Source organism: Geotrypetes seraphini, chromosome 13 (assembly GCF_902459505.1).
Source record: "Geotrypetes seraphini chromosome 13, aGeoSer1.1, whole genome shotgun sequence".
Lineage (NCBI taxonomy): Eukaryota > Metazoa > Chordata > Amphibia > Gymnophiona > Dermophiidae > Geotrypetes > Geotrypetes seraphini.
The window spans coordinates 12,129,124-12,155,874 of NC_047096.1; the positions used below are offsets into that span (position 1 = coordinate 12,129,124).

Consider the following 26,751-nt stretch of genomic DNA (forward strand, 5'->3'; position numbering starts at 1 on the left):
TTGAGGACTCCAGCTGCAGAGTGGAGCCAGAGGACAGGGAGATGGAGGTGGGGAGTTGGTCAAGTTTAGGGCCGCCTCACATTTTGAAGATCCGCGTTTTACCCCTTCCCCTAAATTCGCAGTCGTGCGCGTTTATAGTTCTAACTCTCTCTTTAATAAAAGAAGACAAAAGGTATGCAGTTGTACGCAGTGCGGCATTGACCTAGGAACAGGCAGCAGGCCAAACTTCACAGCTCTTTCAGCAGGATGCACTTTTTTTTTTTACCCCTCCCCCTTCTCCTCTTGCGCCTGGGAACAGGACTCGCGCGCGCGACTCTGCAACCCTCACGAGCTCGCTCGGACCGCAGCCGCCAACCAGGATACGCTGCAGCTCCCATCACGTGAACCACCTGTCACAAGAAGCCGCCTCTACCCCCCCCTGCCAGGCCTCGCTGGCTCACCCCGCAGCGTCGGCGCCTCCGATTGGCTCCGCCTGTGTCGCCTCTTCCGTCAGCCAATGGCAGAGCGCTGCGTGCCCGGATCCAAGATGGCTGCCCCGGAGCGCGAGAGCGGGTGTCTTGAGTGAGGCGGCGGCGGCCTTTCTGCCCCTGGGGTCCGGGGAAGCGCGCTGGGCCCCCCGCCCGGACGCTCGAGCTCCCAACGCGATATGGCCGCGGATCACAGCAAGCAGTTTTGGAAGAGGAGTGCCAAGCTTCCGGGGAGGTGAGTGAGGAGCTGGCCCCCCCGGGGGCGAGTGGATGAACCGCCTCGCGGATCCGCTCCGGTCACCGGCCAGCTTCAACGGGCGCGGCCAGAGTTCTCGGGACTCGGAGGCAAGCTCGCTTGATGCCGAATTTCGCGCACGACGAGGGTCGTCACCTACCTTCCCCACCACCCCCGGTCAACCGAACAGGGCGATCCACACCAGGTTTTGCCCCGTTGCATGTAGGGAGTCGTAGTCCTCATGGACTTCCAGAATGTCAGAGCTACACAGATCTCTCTGCATGTCATGGCGCAAAACCGAATCTGCCTCTGCTGGTTCGGTTGCAGTGGGGTGAGGGAGGTCACTGAGTTAAATGGTCCATTGGTCTGACCCTCCTTGACTGTTCTTATGTCACATCTAGATTTTGGGGACTGTCAGGATACAGGAATATCTTCTTGATAGCCAACAATCAAGGGTCATTGGGCCAGCGAGGACAGACTCAGGAAACAAACATATTTTTCATAGAAAGGGTGACGGAGCCATGTAATGCTCTCCCAGACAAGACAGTAATGGTAGTTGATTTAAGAAAGGAGTGGGGTATACACAGAAGGGTTATAGCAGGGGTGTCCAATGTCGGTCCTCGAGGGCCGCAGTCCAGTCGGGTTTTCTGGATTTCCCCAACGAATATGCATGAGATCTATTTGCATGCACTGCTTTCAATGCATATTCATTGGGGAAATCCTGAAAACCCGACTGGACTGCGGCCCTCGAGGACCGACATTGGACACCCCTGGGTTATAGGATGGAAGCATTAAGATTTCTCTTGCACTTCATAAGGAGGCATAAAGGGTTCATCACCATACTGAGTAATTTGGATTGGCCTCCGTGAAAATGGGATACTGGGCTGGATGGACCAATGGTCTGACCCAGTAAGGCTATTCTTATGTTTTTATGTATCGGTACCAGACCGTATACCTGCCAAAAGCTAGTACGGTGCATACATTTATTTATTTAATTCTCAATGCTATATAAAGAGAGACCACAAAGCTATGTCGTAAAATCTCATAAAAAGAAAAATGAAAACAAAACACATGATCAGGGAGAGCATCCACATTTTGTAAACACAAAGTCAAAATACTTTTACCTCACTGACCTGAAAAGCAAATAGGAAAAATATGATCAAGTTTGCCCTTGGAATGCAAACTGTTATGATAAATGGAAGTTTCTTATGGTAATAAAAGAGGGTTTTGTGGGCTTTAAATGTCACACACAAATACTAAGGGAGAGTGCGGCGCAGTGGTTAAAGCTACAGCCTCAGCACCCTGAGGTTGTGGGTTCAAACCCACGCTGCTCCTTGTGACCTTGGGCAAGTCACTTAATCCCCCCCCCCCCATTGCCCCAGGTACATTAGATTGTGAGCCCGCCAGCACAGACAGGGAAAAATGCTTGATAAACTCACATAAACCATTGTGAGCTCTCCTGGGAGAACGGGACAGAAAATTGAATAAGTAAATAAATAAAGGACAGAGTTACAAAATGCAATATATATAGTGATGAATTTTTTTTTTTTTGCCACATCTCCCAGCTTTGTTATCTTTATTGCAGCTGCTGTGGAAGATGGAGCCTACTGATGGCATTCCGCAATCCCCCCCCCCCAATCAAATAATATAGACATAGATATAGATAGATTCCCACATACTTAATGTATTTTACAATTATGTTCTTGCTTAGTTGCATACTGCTGTATTCTAGATAGGTTGCCTAACACAGATCACAGATTTGCTTGTAAACTAGTTAATGAGGCATTAACAATCCATATTTGTTAATTGACACTCATGAGGAGTTATGAATGAATCTGCCCTATGCACCATTCTATAACGTGGGCTGAGATTTTAGGGTGCACCTCCAAAGGAGGCGCAGCCATGGGAGGGGGCATATTATGTATGCTAACCTGTAACCCATTCTGAGTTCTTAGGGAGGACAGGACACAGTGGCAATACTAGACATATGTCTCCAGCTCACTGTCCCATGCATGGACTTATAAAGTGTCAGAAAGCACTGATTTCCCACTGGATCCTGGAGCCTCAGCCAGCTGCTCTGCTTTCAGGAAGTCCATCATAAATGCTTATGAGAGAGATTTGCCTGCACTGAAGACCCTGTTGGATGTGGCTCCAGAACCCAGTTGGGTGCTTCCAGCTCAAAACTAAAGCACGTTAAACATATGTTTGTATAAAAGGTGCACTATAAATACATATTATCGCTTTTAAATGTTGGTGTCTTTCACAGTATACAGCCTGTCTATGGAGCTCAGCACCCTCCCCTGGATCAGCGGTTGACTAAAAAGTGAGTGTAATATTTGAATTGCTGTGGAGACTTCTATAGACATTGCATGACATTATATTAGAGCACCGGCTTCCTGTGAGCTTACTGAATTTCTCTTGTCCTGGAGCTATTGACTGCCAGAATTCAGTTGAATTCTTTGGGTGTTGGGCCTGGGAGCAGGTGAAGAGCCTTCTGGTTTTCTGGCATCAGCAGTCGTGCACAACTTCCTTAGAATATCACTTCCTGGTTCTCTTTTGATGAAAGAGGAGCTAAAACTCAGCCATAATACAAATGTTTAGTCATTTGCTTGCAGAAAACTTGGTTGCCTCTCATATTTTGAATGGAGATAAAATGTTGAGGATGACTGTACAGCACAAACTGTCTGTTCTCCATGACATCTCCTTTGGGTGTACTGCATAAAATTGTAGGTAGGAAACGGGGGAGAACATTGTACAAAGGAGGATATAAGAGACTCTCTTGATTGTTTTGAAGCATATGTATTTTCTACTACTTCCATAGTTTTTAGTACAGGCAGTCTCCCGAGTTACAGACGCCCAACTTAAGTACAACTCATACTTAAGAACATGGTTGTGGTTTCATTTGATTTCACTGAGCAGTATTTCCAGTGGCATAGACTCCTACACTTCTCCTGTAGCAGATTCAGGAATGCATGGCCACATTAAAGAACAGTGTGGTTGTGAATGTTGTACCTTAGAGGGACAGTTGGCCCTTTTGTCAGCTGGGAGCAGAGGGAAGCAGCAAGAATCTTAAAATCTACAAGTTCTGAGTTACATACAAATCCGACTTAAGAACAGCTTTAAAAATGTAACTTGTTCTTAGCCCGGGGACTGTCTGTACTTAACCAGCCCCTAAAAACAGAGTGGACTATGTTGAGGTGGGAGAGGCATAGGCTAATAATTAAATGCTATGTCTTGTTCTTTGCAAGTTTCATCAGGGATCGCTCCAAGGTGAATGCCCTGCCTATGAAGGGCAAGAAAGCCTCCAGCTTCCATGAATTTGCTCGCAGCACCAGTGATGCCTGGGACATTGGTGACGATGAAGAGGAGGATTTCCCCCCTCCATCCTTTGAGGCCCTGAACTCCAAGGTGGCTTTGGCCACAGCAGCCCAAGTGCTTGAAAACCATAGCAAGCTGCGAGAGAAGCCAGAATGGTCTCAGTCCATCTCAGATGAGGTGCCCATCAACTGCAAGGTTATCAAGTCCAGCAGCGAAGCCCACCTCTCCAGAGCCTCCAGTAAGCACTCTGGCTTCATTAATATCCTGCCCTAACTATGCTGATCAATGTAAATTATAGACTGCTAATTGTTTTCTGGGTCCTTACAAGATAATTTCTTGGACAATGGTGCAACCTGTGTGCTGTTTTCCATAATTATGGTCTCTTGTTCCAGATTACCATAGCTGAAATCCTAGGTGGATACATGGCTAGCCACAGCTTTACATGGGTTGGTGTTTTCTCTCTTATAAGGTTAGCTTTATCATTCTAATCCACTTAAGTGATATTCATGTCTCTGTAGCAATTCTAATATTGTGTAAGCTGCAATGATTCCTAGCTGACATTTGCGGGATACAAGAGTTGGTATGGTATTTCTTTCCACTGGTGAGCACATGTAGCACAGTTAATTACTTGTAACATGTGTTATCCAAGGACAGCAGGCAGATGTTCTCACATGTGGGTGATGTCATCCATGGAACCTGATACGGACTGAGGAGAAGTATGCAGCCACTTTGAATTTTTTGCAAGTCTCAAGACTGCCCATACTGCACATCAACTCGTACCTACCCACCCGACGTTGGCTCGTAGAACCATCAGTTCAGTAAAAAAGCTAAGAAGCCAACAGGAAAGGTGGGAGGGTTGTGAGAATATCTGCCTGCTGTCCTCTGATAACATCTATTTCAGGTAAGTAACCATGCTTTATCCCAGGATATTCTCACATGTGGGACTCCCTAGCTAGAAACAAAAAGGTTGAAGGGTAGTTGGCTTTTAAGCTGAGAATAAAGTTTGTAGAACTGCTTGGCTAAATCAACTAACTTGTCTGGAATGATTCTGCAGACAGTAATGTGATGTGAAGGTATGAACTGAGGAATTACAGAGGAACTTGTTCTATTGTGTTGAACTGGAAGAGGGTGGAGAATTCTTGGCGAAGTGTGTTCTGATAGGAATTGAAAGTAGACACTTTTGGGGGGTGATTTGGAAGTGTACATTTCAGTTGAAGAGCATAACCTTGTCTCTCTATTTGTAGGACTCAGTGGTCTGATTATTATGAGGGACCAACAGTGGTAGAAGTGAGTGAGATGACCCCTGATGGGCAGAGTCTGTGGTGAAGGCTGAACTACATTGGCTAGGCTCTCTAGAAGAAAGTCAAAAGGGCTGCTGCAATTTTTGCTGTGACTGGAGCTTCTGAGTCCTTTGATATTTTGAGCATTTTTGTGGAGGAGTTCTAGAAGAGGTAGATGATGGTATGTATCTGCACTTAGGTTAATAGGAAGAGCACTTAGGATTATAAAATCGTTTGGCAGGGTGAGATTTTGAAGACTTAAAGTAGACATGGACTTCTCATGCCTTGTAATTTTCTGGGTGGCCTCCTCTGTCTTGTCCCCAATGAGCTCATCACCCAAGCATGGAATGTTGACCAAGTGCTCCTGGATATTGGCATCCAAATCAGAAACTCTTAGCCATGCTTGTCTCCTCATGGTGATGGATAACGCTGATGCTCTTGAAGTGACATCAAAAGCATTAAACATAGATCTTATTTCCTTGTTTCTAACAAGTCATTAAAAGTGTGTTGAAAATCAGACAATTGATACTGATCATAATGAGATAATTTCTGAACTAGAGACTTCCTATAAAAAGTCATATAGAAATTGTAATTCAATATTCTTCTGGCTAGCATTGAATTTTGAAAATGTCTACGGCCAGATTTGTCCAGTGTTCTTCCTTCTCTGCCAGGAGGTGTGCTAGCATAGGTTCTGGAGCTGCTAGCCTTCTTCAGTGCAGATTCTACAAGCAGTGATTGATATTGGAGTTCTGGTCTGTCAAATCTTGGGCAAGACTGGGCTCTGTACAAAGAGTTCCCTTGGAACCACAGGAACTAGAAGTGGTACTTCCCAATTCTTAAACATAGTGAGGTGCACAATTAAACAAAAAAAGTCCAAGTCCCTTTTTGGCCTAAGGCACTACGTGCCTAAAGTCAGCAACAGGGAAATGTCCATTCTCAAAAAAAGCATCTAAATGTGGGGGTTTTTTCGAGGATGACCTACCTGTATGTTCAGGTGTTTAATTGCCCAGACCGCCACTACGTCCATCTTTAAAACATATTCCCAACCAGAAATTTGCCCAAGTCTCAAATGCCCAAACCAAGACCTTTTAGGCGGGGCCAATCCTTCACCTAACAGCACGATTCTCTAACCGGCATCTGTCATAAGCACAGGTTAGAGAATCGGGGAATCCGTTCCCCCCCCCTGCAAAAACAGCAGCAGGAGGGATGCCCAGTCCCTCCTACCGGACACCCCTGAACCCACCCACAATGATCACCGGCAGGAGAGATGCCCAATCTCTCCTGCCAGACAACCCCCCACCCCCCTCATCAGTCACTGGTAAGAGAGATGCCTAGTCCCTCCTGCTGGACACCCCCACCCCTGAAAGTTCTTTGGTGGGAGGGATGCCCAGTCCTTCCTGTCGGACACTCCCCACCTCCTTAAAGGGAGCCCATCCCCACCGGACCCCCCCTAACCTTTTTTAGATGGATGGATGGACAGGTCCTTTCTGCATCCGGCCGGCAGGCCTGCCTTCACTGGAATGGCAGGCCTGCCCCTTCCCAGTGCATCTTGGGATGCATCAGAGAGGGGTAAAGGCCCTGATTGGCCCAGGCGCTTAAGGTTAGACTCCTGGGCCAACTGAAATCCCAAGATGCACTAAGAAGGGGCAGGCCCGCCATTCCTGTGAAGGCGGACCTGCCAGCTGGACACAGGCATCTCTCCTGCTGGCGATCATTCGAGGGTGGGGGGTGTCCGGCAGGTAGTTTTCGCCGGGGGGGACGGACGGATTGCCTGGGCTGCTAAACTGATCGTGGGTGATCAGCTCAGTGACAACCTAATCAAAACTTATACCTATTTTGACTTCATCTAAAATGCCAGCCAACTCCCTTTTGTAGTATCTCCGTGATTTGATCTTGGAGGGAAGGCACCGGTACCGTGGTAGTCATTGTTACAGATGGTACTGGGTGTCGAGGTGTTGGTGACCTCGATGAAGAGGCATGCCTTGTAGGAGACAATACCAGCAAAGATGGTGACCTTGTTCCCAAGCGTCAACATTTTGAATGCATCTGTGTGGATGCCTGGGACAATGCCGATGCATGTTTGGAGAGAGAAGCATGCCTATGCTTTTTTGCCTTTTTACCGGTATCTCCCAATGGTTGTAGTGAGGCATTATTATCGGTGCCTGCTTCAATACTGAAGATGGAACTTGCGTGTTGGCGTTGAAGGTTGCAGATATTCTCGATGCTCCTGATGTTGACCTGAAAAATTTTTCAAATTGGAACTACATTATCTAGTCTTCAGTGACCTCTTTTGAAGTTGAGAGCAGCATTGATAAGTGTCTACACAGTGGTCAGGTCCAAGACACTGAATGCACCAATTATGTGGATCAGTGATAGAAATAGCTCTGTTGCACCAAGTGCATCACTTGAATACACTAGAAGATTTTATGGAGGGAAAGACCACCGATGCAAGATCAAAGGACTCTATGGTCCAGGAGGTCGAGTAAAAATGAATCTGAAAAAGTTTGAGGCTTCTGGCTTGAGGGAAGGCATGGGGTGGGCTGAAGGCCCAAAAAATGAACCTTGGGGAAAAATAAAATTCTTCAAAGAAAAGGGATTGAAAATGAAATAAAAGAATGAGGAAAAAAGAACTGGAAAGGCACAAAAATACGAGTTTGACACACTTTTGATAGAACAAAAAAACCCCACAAAACTAAAACAACCCATAGCTTCTTAGCTCTGCGGAAAATTAAGAACTGATGGTCCCACAGGCTGACGTCGAACAGGAAAGCATAGACATGGGCGGTCTTGAAACTTGCAAAAAGTTTAAAGTGAGAGTATACTTTTGCACTGTCCATACCGGCTTCCGTGGATGACGTCGCCCACATGTGAGAATATACTTCCTGCTTGTCCTGGGATAATAACTGCATTTGTGAACTAGCTAGATCCAGCACCATGCAAGCATCATCCTGAAACTGTAGAAGGATCAAGAGGCCTCAGATCTGGTCTAGTACTTACATTTTGTCCTGTCAAATCTTGACCCAGTGAATGAGGCCTTTCAAGAGTTGGTGTGAAGTTACTGAAACTAGTACTTGGAGAAATAACCCCTGCTAATTCACACAAATGGTGGAAGATCTCTTAATTCACAAAGGCCCAAGATTGGATTGTCTTCCTCCTTCTGTAGCTCTGGTTTCTGGTACCTCTCTACAGATTGAGTTTTCTGCTAAGTTTTTGGGAGTCCTTCTTGACTCCTCTCTTTCTTTTAAGGATCAAATCAACTCTGTAGTCAAAAAATGCTTCTTTAACCTGTGTTTATTGAGGAAGTTAGATATCTCTTTCATCATCAACATTTTTCCATATTAGTTCAGTCAATTATTTATTTATTTATTTATTCGATTTTTAGCCCGTCCTCCCAAAAGAGCCCAGAACGGGTTACAAAGTACATCCATAATAATCCAGACAGAGCAGAGATGACATTTTACATAAATTACAATATAGATGACAGTTTACATAAATTACAATATAGACATGACAATAAAACATATGTACTAAGTAGCATCTGGTGAAATTAAGTGACAAAGGTGAGTTGACTGGGTGGCATTTCAGGGTGAATGACTTTAAGGCGCTGGGTTAGTAAAGAGGAAGGTTCCTTCCTGAAGTTCCAGAGTCCATCTAGTGATCCGATAGATGGAGGGATGGTGTGCCAAAGTTTGGGGATGAAATGTGAGTAGGAGCGTTTGCGGGCAGTTTCAGTTTTGAGGGAACGGCCAGAAGGTATGGTCAGTCGTTTTTCTCCTTGGGACCTCAGTGGTCGTTTTGGGAAGTAGATTTGTAGTTTAGTTTTCATGTCGTACGGAATCGTTTCATGGAAGGTTATATTATCTTGTCTCGATTATTGTAATGTTCTTTACCTCAGTATCACAAAAACTTGTCTTCATAGATTGCAACTGATTCAAAACACTGCTGCAAAATTGATTTTTAGGAAACGTGAATTTGACCACGTGACTCCGTTGCTCCAGAGTCTCCACTGGCTCCCGGTTTATTTTAGAGTTCAATTCAAATGTGCTTGTGTTGTGTTTTAAGATCCTACATGGTATCTTTACTCCTCTCCTTCCTTTATCTTGGAACGTTTGATTTTCCTTTGCAAGAGGTCATCAACAATTGAAATGATCTCTTCCTTCCAAGAAAGGGGTAAAAGGAGTCAAGATTTTCACTCAGTCTCTGATTTTTAAGCTCTCTCAGCTTTGGAATGATCTCCCACTCCTTTTAAGGAGTTCCGGTTCACACCAACTTTTTTGTAAATCTTTAAAAACCATTTTATTTGCTAAACACTTTGAAAATGAATCTTCCGAAACTTAGGACTCCTTTTACAAAGGCGCGCTAGGGCCTTAACGCGCGGAATAGCGCACTAGTTGCTACCGCCTCCTTTTGAGCAGGTGGTAGATTTTCGTCTAGTGCGCGCTAAATCCGGTGCGTGCCCTAAAACTGCTAGCACACCTTCGTAAAAGGAGCCCTTAGTCTTATTTTTTATGGTTTTTATTAGTTAAGATAATTATTGTAAACCAAATCGAGCTTCTTGGACTGATGTCTCGGTATATAAAGCCAAGCGTTAGATTAGATTAGATTATAATAATAATAATAATAACTTTATTTTTGTATACTGCCATACCCCTAAGAGTTCTAGGCGGTTCACATTAGTTAGACAAAGATTACAAGTGGTTACATATCAAATTGAACAAGTGGTTACAAGTGGTAACATATCAAATTGAACATAGCGTTGCAAACAGTAAGGAGGGAGTAGTTACAAGAGGTTACATATCAAAATGATCGAAGATCAGATGGGGGGGGGGCTATAAAAGGGGCATTAAGGGTCTTGGTTTCGAAATAGGTGAGTTTTGAACAGTTTTCTAAAGTCGAGGTAGTTGTAGGCCTTGAGGGCCATTTGGGCTAGCCAAGGGTTTATTTTGGCGGCTTGGAAGGCGTAGGTTTTGTCGAGGAATTTTTTTGATTAGTTGTGCTCACCCTTCTAAAAAAAGACCCCGATAGGGTGGGTTTTTTTTGAGGGGTTTTCTGTTACCGAGCTCATGTAGAGAACTGAAAGATGCAAGTGATCACAGTGTGAGATTCCCACCAGGATGAAGATCAAAGTGATGCGACTTGCAGGAGGCCAGAATGTTCTCTAACTGGAACTTTTGTGTGATGGAAAGAGCTCTGGCTGATGTAACATCCTTTTTTCCCCCCTCAATACAATTCTTTCTCCTTTTTCTCCTCTGTTAGGCGACTCTTTGGCAAGGAACCCTCTCCAGAAACAGCAGTCACTCCCACTCCGACCCATCATTCCACTAGTTGCTAGGATTTCTGACCAAAATGCTTCTGGGATGCCCCCAATGACTGTCCGGGAGAAAACACGGTTGGAAAAATTTAAGCAGTTACTGTCAAGCACCAACACAGACCTGGGTGAGCCTGAGCAGGGGTCTCTGAGGGAAGAGGAGGAGGACTGGGGAGGTCGTTTGGTTCATGTGTTAGAACATTGATCAGAAACCCTGCTCTGTAATCCAAGCAAATATCCTTTGCGTTTGTAGAAGAACTGAGGAAATGCAGCTGGCCGGGCATCCCAAGAGAGGTGCGGCCTGTTACCTGGAGGCTTCTTTCGGTGAGTAGCAAGAAACATTGTATATCTGTGTACCTGAATAAGACGTGATGGTCCATCTGCACTTCAAGGCTCATGCTCCTTTTATTTACGGCAGTTACACTGCATAAACATAGTTTATAGCTTATTTAAAATTTGTTATACCGCTTATCGTACTTCTAAGCAGTGTACAGAAAATTTTTTAAAAAAAACAACCCAGGAGAATTACAAACTGATACCGGTAATATAAAACTAAACAGACAAGACATTACAGACATATTAGAGACAGAAGGATATGGGGGGGAAATCCATAAAATATATAGACTAGTAAAACATTTAAGGGAAGGGAGGATCTTGTTTGAGCAGTAATTCAGGGGTTTTGTTTTGTTGTTTTTGGGGGGAGTTTTAAAACTTTTAGTTTTTTAAATCTGGGCTAGCCCAGAAGAAAAATTTTCAGATTTCAAACGCACTGGTGAATAGGAAGGTTTTTATTTTAGATTTGAAGAGGTTTAATTGGTTTTCTTCTCTTATATAAGTTGGAATAGAGTTCCAGAGTGTGGGAGCTGTTACCGAAAAGATAGAAGATCGGGTTGTTTCGTAGTTTATGTGATGAAGAGAGGGTATTGTAAGTAAATGTTGGGATTGTGATTTTAACTTTTTCCTATCGTAATAAATTTTACATTACGCTGGTTCCAATCATAATTATTTTAGCAAAGTTTTGTATTATTCCCCTTTATCATTTATGGCTATTGTAAACGTAATGTAAATAAGTCATAAGTCTGTAAATTCAAATATTTTGTGTTCCTGGCTCTTTATTAGTCCAGTCAGACTCTTTATCCACTGTCTATGTCATTTTTGGAATGTCCCGTCATCCGGGACACACGACAGGAAAAGGTTAACAATCTGGATGGTGTGAAGGGGATTAATAGTCGGTTTAAAAAGTCAGGGGAGTTTGTTTTTAAGTTCTTAAATGTAAGGAGTAGCATTTTATATGTAATTCAGTATGAGATGAGGAACCAGTGTGCTTTTATAAGTAGTGGAGTTTCATGGTCGTATTTTTTTGCTTTCATTATAAGTTTTATTGCTGTATTTGGTATGATTTGAAGTCTGTGATTCCTTTATATAGGGAGTTACATAGTGGTCATCGTACGTGATGTGTAATTAGATTGGAACCTAAAGCAGGATATTTGCGAGTGTATTTTGTTTGACTCTAGGGTTATCTCCCTCCAAACATGGAGAGGCGGAAGCTGACACTGCAGAGGAAGCGGGAAGAGTACTTTGGCTTCATTGAGCAGTATTATGACTCTAGAAATGAGGAGCATCATCAGGATACGTACAGACAGGTAGGAGCTGTGCAGCCGATCCCTTCGCCTTCCTCTAACCCAGGGGTGTCAAAGTCAATCACATAAGGGGCCGAAATCTGAAAAAGAGGCTAAGTCGCGGGCCAAATTTTTAATGAAGATACTTAGTGGTCCTTTGGACACTCTCACTCCAAGGTCCCTCTCCCCATCCCCATCTATGCATATCAGCCTCTCGCCTCCCAGCACATCCCCAGATTCATTACTCTACACTTCTTTGCATTGAATTTTAGTTGTCAGTTATCAGACCATTCCTCTAACTTTTGCAGATCCTTTTTCATGTTTTCCACTCCCTCCTTGGTGTTTATTCTGTTACAAATCTTGGTATCATCAGCAAAGAGGCAAACCTTTCCTTCTAACCCTTCAGCAATGTCACTCCTCCTCAGTCCGGCACATGCACGTCTGGACCCTTCCTTTTCTCCCTCTGGGTATTTACACCAGGGCCCACCCCCCCTCCCGAAGGCCTGCATGTTTTCTCCCCTTCTTCCTGGTCTCACCTTCATATTTGGCCTGCCGTTTCTACCCTCTCTCCATCCCGGCTTCCTGGTCTCTGGCCAGCCAGCAGCGGCTGCTGCTGCTCTTCACGCGCGTCTGCCTTCGCCTGGTCTCCTCTTCAGAGCAGCCTGCTGAGGATCGCTGGCCTGCTTTAGCAAACCTCGCAGGGCCTCTGTTGACCCTGGTAGCACATTCCTTCTGACACAATCCCACCCCTTCTCTGACATACAGGATCGCATCAGAGGAAATGTGCTACCGAGGTTGACAACAGCCTGTGAGATTCGCTACAGCTGGCCAGTGATCCTCAGCAGGCTGCTTTGAAGAGGCGATCAGATGAAGGCAGATGTGAATGAAGAGCAGCAGTGGCAGCAGTTCGTGCCGGCGGGCCAGATTGAGTATAAAGTTGAAAATGTCTGGCGGGCCAGATTTTGCCATATCTGCTCTAACCCTCTCTACTCATTGATTCAGTTCTTTCCTCTCCCCTTTCTTAATTCATACTCTCGATTTCTCTTACCCTTCACCCACCCCCTTTCCTCCACTATCTCCCTTCTGCATAATTTGTGATCTGGAGAAAAGACATGTAATCCAGTTATGGTGCGTGTGTGATTTGATGAGCTTATGTGTATATATATATATATATATATATATATATATATATGTGTGTGTGTGTGTGTGTGTGTGTGTCTGTGACAACTTGCAGTCCAGGTATGTGATCTAAACTACTTTTGACTTTTCAGATACATATCGACATTCCACGAACGAACCCCCTGATCCCCCTGTTTCAGCAGCCTTTAGTACAGGAGGTGAGTAGCCTTTCCCTCTGTCTTTAGTCCAAGGAAGTGAACCAACTGATTTGAACTGTTTTCTCACTTTTGAAAAAATGATATTGGTATTTACATAACCTTTATTATATAGTAACAAGCTACTGTTGCTCTAGGATAGTCCAGGGTTTTACTGAAGGGGGCTCATCTTTTATCAATAGATTCGGGGCAGATTTATGTTTGGATAAGCCTTGCATTAATTTTTCTGCAATTCCTTTATGTAGTGTTTGGGGGGGGAGGGCTTTTCTATCCCAGCTGATTGTCTCTGAATCTTTCATCTGTAATGAAAGTTCTAGGCTCTATGCGGAATATAAATTTTAAAATTAAATAAAGATGCCCTTTGTTCAGCTCTGTCTCTTTTTTTTGAATTTAAGTAGCTAAAAAAAATGCCCTTAAATACACTTGTGCAGGTAAGGGACTCCTGTGGTGTAACTACCGGGGTAGGGGGGTTAGATGTTCAGGATCATGTTTCCCTCACCTTGTGCAGGTGTTGCACTGACCACTAGTATTTATATAGGAATATTTTTAAAGTTTTAATGTTGCATATTTAAGACCTTACATGCTTTAAGAACATAAAGCTGCCTTACTGGGACAGACCGCAGGTCCATCAAGCCCGGTATCCTGTTTCCAACCGTGGCCAACCCAGGTCACAAGTACTTGGCAAGGTCCCAAAGAGTAAAACATTTTATACTGCTTATCCTAGGAATAAGCAGTGGATTTTCCCACATCCATCTTAATAATGGCTTATGGACTTCTCTTATAGGAAGTTATCCGAACCTTTTTAAAACCCTGCTAAGCTAACTGCTTTCACCACATCAGGGCTGCTTAGTGGCTTTCACGAAGCTGTAACTTAAATTTTTTGGAGGTTCCAAGGAAGCGCATCTTCAGTGTATTAGAGATAAGAACTTTTTCCCTAGTAGGTCCGATGTGATGGAATAGGCTTCTGAATGGGATTTGTCTAGAAACTAATTGCAGCTCTGCAAATTGATAAAAACTTGGCTTTGGCAATTTGGCTTTTGGGGAGGTGGAGATATGAGAATGTATCTAACAAAATGGATTAGAAGAATGCATTTTTACAGTAAATTGGTTGTGATAATTTAATTTTAATTTTTGTTGTGACTCTTCATGGTGATTAATAGATCACAATGAATGAATGGATTTGCCTATTGGAACTCATGGTAGTAGTGAAAGTTTGGGATTTCTGTACAGAGGGTAGTTTGTCTTTCCTTGTATGAGCTTCAATGAAGTTTGTTCCAGCCAGGGACACTCAGATTCAAGTCTCATTTCTAACGGATGGAGGGGCTGAGGTGCTACACGAAGAGCTGACTTCCGTCAAGGCTAGTGAGGAAATGCTAGTCTGGGAGGAGGAAAGTTCCCTGTTCAGTCTGGGTATCCATCCACAGTGTAATCCTCACCTCCATGTGTAATTCTTTGTCTGAGCTACTTTCTGTGTGTGCCCAGTTCCTCTCCTGGGGACAGGAGGGCCTTCAGTATTTGGTCACGTGTGGGCTAGATCTCTTGCCTCTTGTTTCATTAGTTTCTAGACAGAGCTTGAACCTGGGCCTAGTAAGAGCATTAAGCTGGAGAGAAGTTGCTCTGTATGTTCCCGGGTCCAGCATCTCCTTTGTCCCAGTGTTGGAGAAGATTTGTGCTCTAAGCTACGTCCACACTGAGGGCATGGTATTGCTGCTGTTCCCACCAGACCAATTATGGAGTGACATGTGACACGGGGAGGGGGGGGGGTTGGTTGATTTTGGATTTTTAAAAGTTTTGTTTTGATTTTAATTTTTTAGATATTTGAAAGAATCCTGTTTATCTGGGCAATCCGACATCCGGCTAGTGGCTATGTGCAGGGAATAAATGACCTCGTCACACCCTTTTTTGTTGTCTTCCTCTCCGAACATGTTGGTAAGAAGATCCAGCGCCCTAAATCTGTGAGAATGGTCTGAGATTCTCAGCCTGTTGGATTTGTGCATTTCCAATAGGGCAGTGTTGCTTTATTTCAGAAGTCCTGCGTGCCTTTCCTTTCTTAGAATTTCACTTTCCTGATTTCTTGAAATCCATCCAAAAATTTAAATTTCACTTGTTCTCCAGCCATTGTTTGCAGAAACCCTGAACTATCTATCCTTGTGTGTGTTCTGATGTTAAACCTACTTGAACAAAAATAAATGTGGCAAAAGGATAGAATTCATAACAATTAATTCTGCAGCTAAAGTCATGCTTTCGATGTTTTGAGGAAAACCAATACTGTACCGACAGGCTTTGAGGTGGAACATCTGATACTGAAACTATGCTGGAGGCTTTCTGAGCGGCTTTATGGTTTGTACACAGAAAGCTCAAGAGGCTTGATCGACAAAACCCAGCAAGAAGCACCCGTCCCTTGCTATCTGTATCTCCTATATATGAAAAGCATAAACAAAAGTGCCAAAATCCCCATTGTGTTACCAGTAAGGGAAAAACCAAGGTGCCTTTTACAGGGGCTTTACAATATCTAGTCTAAGAATCCATCGGAAATGGAAGTTCCTTCTTATAGTTAAAAATCAAACTATCTGAATTCAGCCTGGATTATTTTATGTGCTGGGCTCTCACTGTGGGCTTTCTGGGACTTGTTGATCGGCCTTACAGTGGGAAAGAAAAGATATTTACCTGTAGCAGGTGTTCTCCAAGGACAGCGGGCATATATTATCGCATGTGGGTAACATCATCCATGGAACCCGGTACAAACACTGCCAAGTGCATGTTCACTTTAAATCTTTAGGCAGTGCCCCTACCACACATGTGCCGGTATCTTCTTGCCCAATGTTGGCTCGCAGGATCATTAGTTCAGTAACAAAGCTAAGAAGCCAGCTAGGAGAGGTGGCAGATTGTGAGACTATATGCCTGTTGTCCTTGGAGAACATTTGCTACAGGTAAGTATCTTTGCTTTCTCCAAGCTCAAGCAGGCATAATATTCTCACATATGATACTTTCAAGCTGCAAGGATCAAGTCTCTGGAAGAGGTTAAACATTGAATATATACAGTATATAAGCTTGGCAAAGCCCTATAGGGTGTAGAGAATAGATTTTGCAGAACGACTTACCCAAACTGATGTCTCTTCTGGATTTGTGTTCTAAACAAGAGTGAGAAGTAAACATAGAAACAAGATGGCAGAAGGCCAAATGGCCCATCCAGTTTGCCCATCTGCAGTAACCATTATCTTTTCCTCTCTCTAAGAGATCCCACATGCCTATCCCACGCCTTCTTGAATTCAGACACAGTCTTTTGTCTCCACCACCTCTTCCGGGAGACTGTTCCATACATCTACCACCCTTTCTGTAAAAAAGTATTTCCTTAGATTACTCCTTAGTCTATCGCCTCTTAACTTCATCCTATGCCCTCTCATTCCAGAGCTTCCTTTCAAATAAAAGAAACTCCACTCGTGTGCATATATATCACATAAGTATTTAAACGTCTCTATCATATCTCCCCTTTCCTCCAAAGTATACGTATTGAGATCTTTAAGTGTGTTCTCATACGCCGTATGATGAAGACCACGCACTATTTTAGTAGCCTTCCTCTGGCCCGACTCCATCCTTTTTATATCTGTTTGAAGTTGCAGTCTCCAGAATTGTACACAATATTCTAAATGAGGTCTCACCAAAGTCTTATATGAATGGATTGAGGACCAAGTAGCGGCTGTGAAGATTTCTTTAATAAATGCAGAACAAAAATGAGCTACCAAGGCAGCCATAGCCCGTACATTGTAGGCTGTCACACAGCTTTGTAGCATCAACCCAGCCTGAGTATATACAATAATAATAATTTTTATTCTTATATACCGCCAAACCATTAATTCAAGGCGGTTTACAACCAGAAAGGGCTGAACAAACAGTGAATTACATGCATAAGCTTATCAAATATTTTTCGGAAAATACAAAATTGGCAATGAAGTCATATATTTATCAAACAGGTAAGTTTTAAGAATTTTTCTGAATAAATAGTAAGACTTGGGGAATAAGAGCATTCCAAAATGAATTCATTGTACTAGCCTGGAATGCAAAGAAGATACAGTCCGCTAGTCAAGAGGAGATGGTTCTTTTGGATACAGTAACTCCTAGCCTATTAGGATTAAAGGCAGCAAAGAGCTGGGAGGACCCTCTATGTGGCTTAGTGTGCCATAGTGCATTTGCAGTCTAAGCTGTGAAAGGCTTTTCCAGGGTGAAAATATGGCTTTGGAAATAAAATAGGCAAAACGATGGATTGATTGGGGTGGAATTCTGAAACTAAGGAGGAATTTTGGATGTGTTCAAAGGACTACCCTGTCATGATAGAACCTTGTATATAAGAAGCTTGAAGTTCACTCACCTGATGTGCAGATGGGAGGGTTATGAGGGCAAATAACTTTCCAAATGAGTAGTTTGAGAGAACAATATATAAGCGGCTCAAAGGGAGATTTCATAAGAAAAGAGAGAACCATGTTAAGATCCCAAGTGAAAGGAGGAGGTTTGATAGATACGGTAATAATAATATGGGTTTTGTGTGGCATAGGCCTTTCACATAATGGGCTAAGGGATGTACAGGAAGCAGTTTGCTGTCCAGTAGGGAATGAAATGCACTGATGGCATTGAGATGAACTCTAACTGAATTGGTTTTTAGACCAGAGTTAGAGAGGTGGAGAAGATAGTCGAGGATGGTCAGAGGTGGACATGAGACGGGCTCTAGAGCACAGTTCTTCAACCGCCGGTCCGCGGACCGGTCCCGGTCCGCAGGAAATTTTTGCCGGTCCGCGCAGGACCGGCAAGATTGACTCATTTGAACTTCCTGCCGGTCCGCGTAGGACCGGCAAGATCAGCATCGGAAGCGTGCGCTGGGCCGGAGAGATCTTGGGGAGCCTCCGACAGTGGCTTTCTCCCCTCTCTGCAGCTCTCCTTTACTTCCCAGCGCAGCGATTCACGAAGGCAGCCTCGGGGCTTTTGCTGAGTCGCGGCTGCCTCTGATGATGCAACTTCCTCTTTCCTCAGAGGCGGCGCGACACAACAAAGGACCCGAGGCTGCCTTCGTGAATCGCTGCGCTGGGAAGTAAGAAGAGCTGCTGGGAGGGGAGAAAACCACTATCAGTCTGGGAAGCTGCTGGGCAGGGGAAAAAAGGGACAGCTGCTACTGGAAAGGGAGAAGGAGAGATGCTTCTGGGAGGGGAGGAGGGAAAGGAATCTGGGAAGCTGCTGGGCCAGGAAAAAAAAGGGACAGCTGCTACTGGAGAGGGAGAAGGAGAAGGAGAGATGCATCTGGGAGGGGAGGAGGGAAAGGAATCTGGGAAGCTGCTGGGCAAGATAAAAAAAGGGACAGCTGCTACTGGAGAGGGAGAAGAAGGAGAGATGCTTCTGGGAGGGGAGGAGGGAAAGGAATCTAGGAAGCTGCTGGGCTAGGAAAAAAAGGGACAGCTGCTACTGGAGAGGGAGACGGAGAGGTGCTGCTGGGAGGGGAGGAAGGGAAGAGAGTTACTGCTGGACAGGAGGAGGAGGGAAGGGAGAATGAAAAAAGGAAGGAAACAGCTGGCAGAGAGATTAGAGGAGGGGAAGGGGAGACACAGGCATGAGAAAGTAGAGAGATTGATGATAGGAAGGGGTCAGCAGAAAAATAAGCAGAGGGACAATGATGATAGATCTGGTGTAGGAGAGATAAAAATGAAGAGAGCAGTGAAGCTGGAATGAATCATGTAAATAGGAGAGAGGGGCACAAGCTGGATGGAAAGGGGAGAGGGACATAGAAAGAAGACAGATACCATATGGAAGGGGGAGAGGACAGATAGTGGATGGAAGGGGCAGATGCTGGATTGAAGAGACAGAGAGGGCATACGCTGGAAGGAAGAGAGTGAAAAAAAGATTGAAAGCAGAAACCAGAGACGACAAAAGGTAGAAAAAAATAATTTTATTTCTATTTTGTGATTAGAATATATCAGATTTGAAATATATATCCTGCTAGAGCTGGTGTTAGACATAACTGGGGACTGCAAAACCCAGGCAGTGCTTCTTTAGCTTTCAGCTGGCTTAGGGCGCTCTCTGACCAGGGGGCAGTTGCCCTAGTTGCACTCCCCTAAAACTATTCCTGTCATGTGTTACTTCAGTATTCTGTTAGCATGATATTTCTGTGTAGCATTCTGTAATAATTTGGCTTGTTCAGTTTTCTTGATAGTAGAGGGGATATATGTGAAGGGGAGGGGAGACAGGGGTTTTGTTGATCCTTGCTCTGAATTATTTGTATTTATAAAATGACAATTCTACAGAATATTGTTTCTTTTTATACTTTAATAAAATGCATTCAATATAAAATCATAACTGAGGCTTGTGTGGATGGGATCAGATGATTTGTGGGGACCGAGCTCGCGGAGATGGGGCGGAAACGGGATTTTTAAATTTTAGTCCTAGTAGTTTGCCGGTCCACAAAATAATTATTTTTTTTCTGCCGGTCCACGGGTGTAAAAAGGTTGAAGAACACTGCTCTAGAGAATGTAATGCACAGCAGGAAGGAAAGCAAGTCCACTTGAAGCAATAACAGCGCTAATTGGAAGGTTCCCTAGACACGTCAATGACAACGGATATTGCAGCCAAGAGGCATTTTTTACTGTTCAGTGAAAAATTCCATGCTGTTAGTGCTAATGAGCTGGAGTTGGGATGAAGCAGGAACCTTTCATTCTGAGTTAGCAATGATGAAAATGGTTGCAATTTTCACAGTTTCCTAATCAGAGCTCTAGGAGGAGTAAAAACCAAACTTGTCGTGGCCAAATGGGTGTTATGAGGATCATGGTGCCCCAATCTTGGTGAAGTTTGAGTAGAGTTTACACAATAAGAGGGATTGGTGGCAATGCATAGAGGAACTTGTGCCTCCAGTAAAATAGAAAGGTGTCTGACTCAATACGATTGGGGGCAAAGAGTCTGGAACTGTAGAAGTTGTAGAAGCTTGCTGTTCAAGGGGAAGCGAAGATATCTATGTTCAGTGTTCCCCACTGAGAGAAAATCGGATGCAAGACTGTTGTGCTGAGAGACCGTTTGTGAGGCTGAAAAAGTCTGCTCAACTTGTCTCCCAACCCATTCTGCTTTCCTACCAAGTAAACCGCCCGAGATGTATCCCATGAGCAGTGGCCCAGGTTCAAATCGCAACTGCCTCCAGGCAAAGGAGATAAGATCCTGTGCCTCTTTATTTGTTCAAATAGAACATGGCAATCTGGTTGTCTGTATGGATGAGTACTACCTGTTGAAGGAGGCAGTCCTAGAATATTTTGAGAGTGTTCCCTATCGCTTGCAGCTCTAGAAGATTGATATGGAGATCTTGTTTGTGATGAGACCACAGTGCTAGAACATTAGAAGAACATAAGAAAAGCCTTACTGGATCAGACCAATGGTCTATCTAGTCCAGTAGCCCATTCTCACAGTTGCCAATCCAGGTCACCAGTACCTGGCCAAAACCCAAGGAGTAGCAACATTCCATGCTAACGATCCAGGGCAAGCAGTGGCTTCCCCCATGTCTTTCTCAATAGCATACTATGGGCTTTTCCTCCAGGAAATTGTCCAAACTTTTCTTAAAACCAGCTACGCTATCCGCTCTTACCACAACGTCTGGCAACACGTTCCTGAGCTTAACTATTCTCTGAGTGAAAAAAAATTTCCTCCTATTGGTTTTAAAAGTATTTCCTTGTAACTTCATCGAGTGTCTCATAGTCTTTGTAATTTTTGATGGAGTGAAAAATTGATCTACTTGTACCCATTCTACTCCATTCAGGATTTTGTAGAAGTGACCTGAAGGCCAAAAATTTAAAAAATGAAGAATTATGAAGTAAAGTCCAATAAAATGAAACTGGGAAAGCACAAAAAGATATTGAAGCTGAGGAGGAACCAAAGACCCAGCTTCTTGGCTCCATGGTAATGTAAGAAATGATGGCCTGTGAACCAACAGTGGATAGGAAGGCACATACATAGTACGGGCACTGCCTAAAGATTTAAAGTGACAGTGTATTTGGCAGAGTCTGTACCAGGTTCTGTGGATGATGTAACCCGTATGTGAGAATATTATGAGAAGTATTTACCGTCTTCACACAGGAAACTGAATAGTGAGAGTCCTTTATCTTGTTCTTCTTCCATTCGATACATGTCTGATGTCTGTCTGCCTGCAATTTTTTTTCTCTTTTGAACTAGTAGTTTCCTCCAGCTCAGAACTGGGAATCTTAATGTCATGAGCCTTCATTCACAACTAATTGGGGATTCTTCCCCTGATTTTTTTTAATACACCCTCCTAGTTTATATTAGTTCAACCATTGTAGCGACAGGGTTGGACTGGGAGTCATATACTGCAGCTCTTTTGGGAACTCTCCAATCACAGAATCCTAAATCCAGCCAAAAAGCACCACAGTTATTTGGCAGTTCTCCTCAACTTCCCTCCCCCCCCCAATCCCCAAGCCCAGTTGTACCAGGGAGAGGAAAACTTGAGCCAGAAGTCAAACCCAAGATAACCAAGCCAGCCCTGAACTGCTCTATTTTAATATGGGGGTTGCTTTTGGTGAAGGAGGGGGAGCTGGGGGAGAGCAGTATGTGACTGCATAAAACATTGCACCTGCCCTTCTGTGAGTTTTGCTCAGTCTTTAAATCTAACCCTCAGGTTGTTTCCTACTCACTAAAGAAAGACGCTTTGTAGTGCACAGACTATGTTAATCTTTGGTGTTTCCTAAGGGAACACCTGCCTCTAAGTACTTCAGAATTACAGTCTGGAGTCAACAGAGTGTGGCGCAGTGGTTAAAGCTACAGCACCCTGAGGTTGTGGGTTCAAACCCACGCTGCTCCTTGTGACCCTGGGCAAGTCACTTAAACCCCCCCATTGCCCCAGGTGCATTAGATAGATTGTGATCCCGCAAGGACAGACAGGGAAAATGCTTGAGTACCTGAATAAATTCATGGAAACCATTCTGAGCGCCCCTGGGAGAACGATATGGAAAATGAAATAAATAAATAAAAGGGAACTGGAAGGATTTTGGCCTAAAGAAAAGCTGTTCCTCATCTTCCAGGCTTTCTGCTCTGTACTTCATATAGCCATAGAATCCAGGAAAATGTAGGTAGGTAGGTAGCAAGCTGCTATCAAGTAGAGAATGGCATGGTGGCAGAATTAACCACCATTCCTATCCCCACAGATAACTGCGGGAAACCATCCCTTGTCATTCTTTGGTGTCTGTCTCAACCTCTCAGTCCTTCTACACCAGCATTCTTCAATGCAGGGCTTGAGGGTCAGTGACTATGGCCATTAATACTCTGATTATTCCCTCTTCCCTTACAGAATGACACGGGGACGGGAACGGTAATTAATTCTGTCACTGTGTAAATTCTCTACGGTACCTGAATGCAATATGTAAACTGTTTTGGTTGTACCTCCAGAAAAGCAGTATATTGGGAATCAAATAAAGTTAAACATCAATATACACCATTTATTAAAGGAATCATGGGTGACAGGTCATGGATTTGATATACTGCTTTTCTGTGGTATAATGAAAGTGTCCTTTTTGGGCTCACAGTCTATATTTTTATACCTGGTGCATTGGGTTAGTGATTTGCCCAGCATCACAAGGAGCTGCAGCAGAAATTAAACCAGTTCCCCCGGTTCTCAGCCTTGGTTGCAGGACTGTCTGGTGAAGTGCCTGATAAGATGCCAAAAAGAATCATTTTTCCAGTGCTGTCCTATTTGCATAGCAGTGGCTGGCATGCCATGTCTCTCCTCTTCCTTTCTCTGTTTTTGGACCTGGACTGAAGCCTACTTCCTTGTTTGCAGAGGAGGATGTGGAAAACTTTGCTGTGCAGAGCCTGAGTAAAGACATCTTACGAAGCATCGAAGCTGACAGCTTTTGGTGTATGAGCAAACTACTGGATGGAATCCAGGTAATCTTCATTAGCAAAGTCCAGGCTAATGCCAGGTACAGTATTTATCCTGCAGGTAGCTCAGGTGCTTGTGCTTTCTTAAAGCTGTTCTAGCTCATTATGGGGACATATTGTGTCCAGTACTCAAGACCTATACCTGTGAAAGAATGTAATCAGGTTAGAGGTAGTCCAGAGAAAGGGTACTGAAATAGTACAGAGTTTAACCTTAACATCTGAAGCCAGATTGAAATATTATACTCTAGAGAAGCAGAAAGACTGGGAGATAAGGAAGAGGGCTACAAGTTCGACATTAAGGTTAGAAATATACATTTTTTCATGGTAGGAGCTCTAGAATAAAAGATCGGGTTAAAGCTCCAAGGAGATAACATTCAGGAGTCGCACTGGAAAATATTTCTTCATGGAATGACTTCCAAGGGATGTGGTGGAGAGATAAAATGCTAATGAAATTCAAGAAAGCCTGTGATCAGTAGCCAGGGTGGGGAGGAGAAGCCAGAGATCATTTGGAAGGTTTAAATGACACTTGGTACACTAAATACATCTTGCAGTCCTTACCTGCCATCAGGCCCTCTGTTTTCCTGGGGGGGGGGTTCCTCCTCCTCCTCCTGGTGACAGCAGTGCTAAGCTCATCCTGGGTATATTTATTTTCCTGGCTGGAACTGTCCCAGGATCATCCTGGGTGTGTGCAGTTGTTTCTGGCAACGGTCAGATCTCTGAAATTCATCTGGTGTGTATCTTTTCCCCCCCCCCAATCTTTTTCCTCTGTTGTAGGATAATTATACATTTGCACAACCTGGAATCCAGAAGAAGGTCAAAGCACTGGAAGAGCTAGTGAGCCGAATAGATGGTGCGTGTCCACAGGAGGGACGCATGGTGGGGGGATGGAGTCCAGCGTACAGAATTTGAAGAATAAGAGGGATTGGGTGGTGCCTGTGGTTATCTCGCTGTCCATCGGGATGTGTGTGCACAACTTTTCCTCAGATTCATATTGTAAAGGAAGCTTATTCTCTTTTAGATCAGGTGCATAACCACTTTCGACGGTATGAGGTGGAATACCTGCAATTTGCCTTCCGCTGGATGAACAATCTGCTGATGAGAGAGCTTCCCCTGCGCTGCACTATCCGACTCTGGGACACCTACCAGGTACATCAGGACCTAAGTGCAGACTAGTTTCGTCCAAGACTGGCCCTAGCTTTCAGTGGACACATTACTGAAATCCCAGGATCAGTCCAGAACTTGTAGAACAGAAACTTCAGTGGGAGAATGTCTGCTCCTGGCAAAACTTTTCTAGTATGTGACCGCTTTCTACACAGCAGAGGAGACCCAATCGTGCTCTCTGTTTGCGATTTGTTAATACCACAGTCAGTCCGGGTGGTTTAAGTTAAGTTCTGACCTGTCTCTTCCTGTTGCAGGCTGAGCCCGAGGGCTTCTCACATTTCCATTTGTATGTCTGTGCTGCCTTCCTCATCAAATGGCGGAAGGAGATCCTGGATGAAGAGGACTTTCAGGTGCACCATTCAGTACCCTCCAGCTCTTCCTTTTTTGGGTGGGATGCTGTGGAGGTGGATTGTTTTCTTGTTTTTCATTATTGCTGACGGGGTGCTGAAAAGTTTGCAGCCCAATCAAGAAGTTTCAAGTTTATTAATTATTTTGATTAATCGCTTAATCATAGTTCTAAGCGATGAACAATTTAAAATACATTCAAAGGGGAACAATACAATACAAACTTAAGACAATACAATAGGTTAAAAATTAACTCATCAAATTCATAACATAAGGTAAAGAAGGGATAATGAAATACAATTTAATATAGGAAAGTAGAACAAAAAAGGAAAGGTACATAAGGGAACAAAAAATAAAAGCATATTAATAGAATAAAATCAATGACCTGGGTATTAAGAAATTAAATATCAAAGGCATCTTTAAAAAGAAATGTTTTTAAATTACTTTTGAATTTTCCTAGGTCCTGCTCCCTTCGTAAATAAATTGGAAGAGCATTCCAGGTCTGTGAGAATGATGTGGATATGAGTCAATCAATGATCTGAAACAAGGTCAAAACATTGAATTTTTTGACCTTGGCAAATTGGCACTTAACACTCTTTTTCATCTATAGTGGCAAAATAACACTCAGAATTTAGAAAGTTGGTTGGTTGAGCTGAGAACTTTTCCGCCCCCCCCCCCTTGTAGCTGTCAGTGTGGAGAATTCAATACAGGTGCTGTCTTTTAAATCTAGCTGCATATGTCTGTGCTACTTCTTGCGCAGTCATTTCTGTGTGCACAATTGTTTGTTTTACATATGTGCATACATAATCTCCACATCTGACCTAAACACCGTCTGCATGTATTTTTTTCCCTCTATGCACTTGATTGCATGTGAAGTACGAAAGAAGAGTGAGACTTGGGAGTGCTTGTACCTGACAGTCTTCAGGTGGCCAAACAGGTAGAAAAGGTGCCGACCAAAGCTTGGATGCATAGGGAGAGGAAGAGCCAGCAGGAAAAGGGAGGTGATGGTATCCTTGTATAAGTTTCTGGTGAGTCCCCATTTAGAATACTGTGAACAATTCGAGACCACACCTTCAAAAAGATATAAACAAGATGGAGTCAGTCCAGAGGGTTAGTGGTCTTTGTAATAAAGCATATGGGGACAGACTTAAAGATCTCAATATATATAATTTTGGAAGCAATGCAGGAGGGGAGAGAGATAAGAAACATTTAAGTATCACTGTGGCATAAACGAGGGGTCATATGATGAAAGTGAAAGGAGACAAAATCAGGAGTAACTTAAGGAAATACTTCTTCATGGAAAGCGTAGTAAATACTTGGAACAGTCTCCCAGGGGAGATGGGAAAGATGAAAAAATTGTATCTGAATTCAAGCATATGGGGTCCCTTAAGGAGAGGTTAGTTAATAATTGGGTCCTTTTACTAAGGCGTGCGCTAAACGCTAACACGTCCATAGGATCTAATGAACGCATTAACATTTAGCGCGCCTTAGTAAAAGGATCCTAGTATGAATGTGCAGCCTGGATAGGCCGTTTGGCGTTCATGTGCTATCATGTTTCTGTGTATTGTCTGTATGTTTTTGTTACATGCTTTGTAGGGTTTTGCATTTGGCCTCGCTATTCATCTGGCTCCTTTCCCCGTGTTCTTTGTGTATTTGGAAAAAGCAGAAGGAATTGACCCCAAAATATCCACAAAGAAGAAAATCCAGAGAAAACAAAAAAAAAAAAACTCTGTGGAGTGACGATGTTCCTAAATGGACTTTATTTGAAAGTGTCA

The 26,751-nt window shown here is 43.7% G+C and overlaps 1 protein-coding gene across 1 annotated transcript in view; it reads left to right on the forward strand.

The window, feature by feature from the left end:
* The first annotated feature begins 329 nt into the window (after window positions 1-329).
* The window catches only part of TBC1D22B (TBC1 domain family member 22B), a 31,767-nt gene continuing 5,345 nt past the window's right edge, over window positions 330-26,751 (forward strand). The window contains exons 1-12 of the mRNA XM_033918863.1: window positions 330-702; window positions 2,969-3,025; window positions 3,951-4,258; window positions 10,557-10,736; window positions 10,862-10,932; window positions 12,123-12,251; window positions 13,499-13,564; window positions 15,376-15,490; window positions 23,370-23,476; window positions 24,245-24,320; window positions 24,489-24,616; window positions 24,886-24,981. Coding sequence (XP_033774754.1) covers window positions 647-702; window positions 2,969-3,025; window positions 3,951-4,258; window positions 10,557-10,736; window positions 10,862-10,932; window positions 12,123-12,251; window positions 13,499-13,564; window positions 15,376-15,490; window positions 23,370-23,476; window positions 24,245-24,320; window positions 24,489-24,616; window positions 24,886-24,981 — 1,389 coding nt within the window. The 5' untranslated portion in view covers window positions 330-646. The remainder of the gene's footprint in view (window positions 703-2,968; window positions 3,026-3,950; window positions 4,259-10,556; window positions 10,737-10,861; window positions 10,933-12,122; window positions 12,252-13,498; window positions 13,565-15,375; window positions 15,491-23,369; window positions 23,477-24,244; window positions 24,321-24,488; window positions 24,617-24,885; window positions 24,982-26,751) is intronic.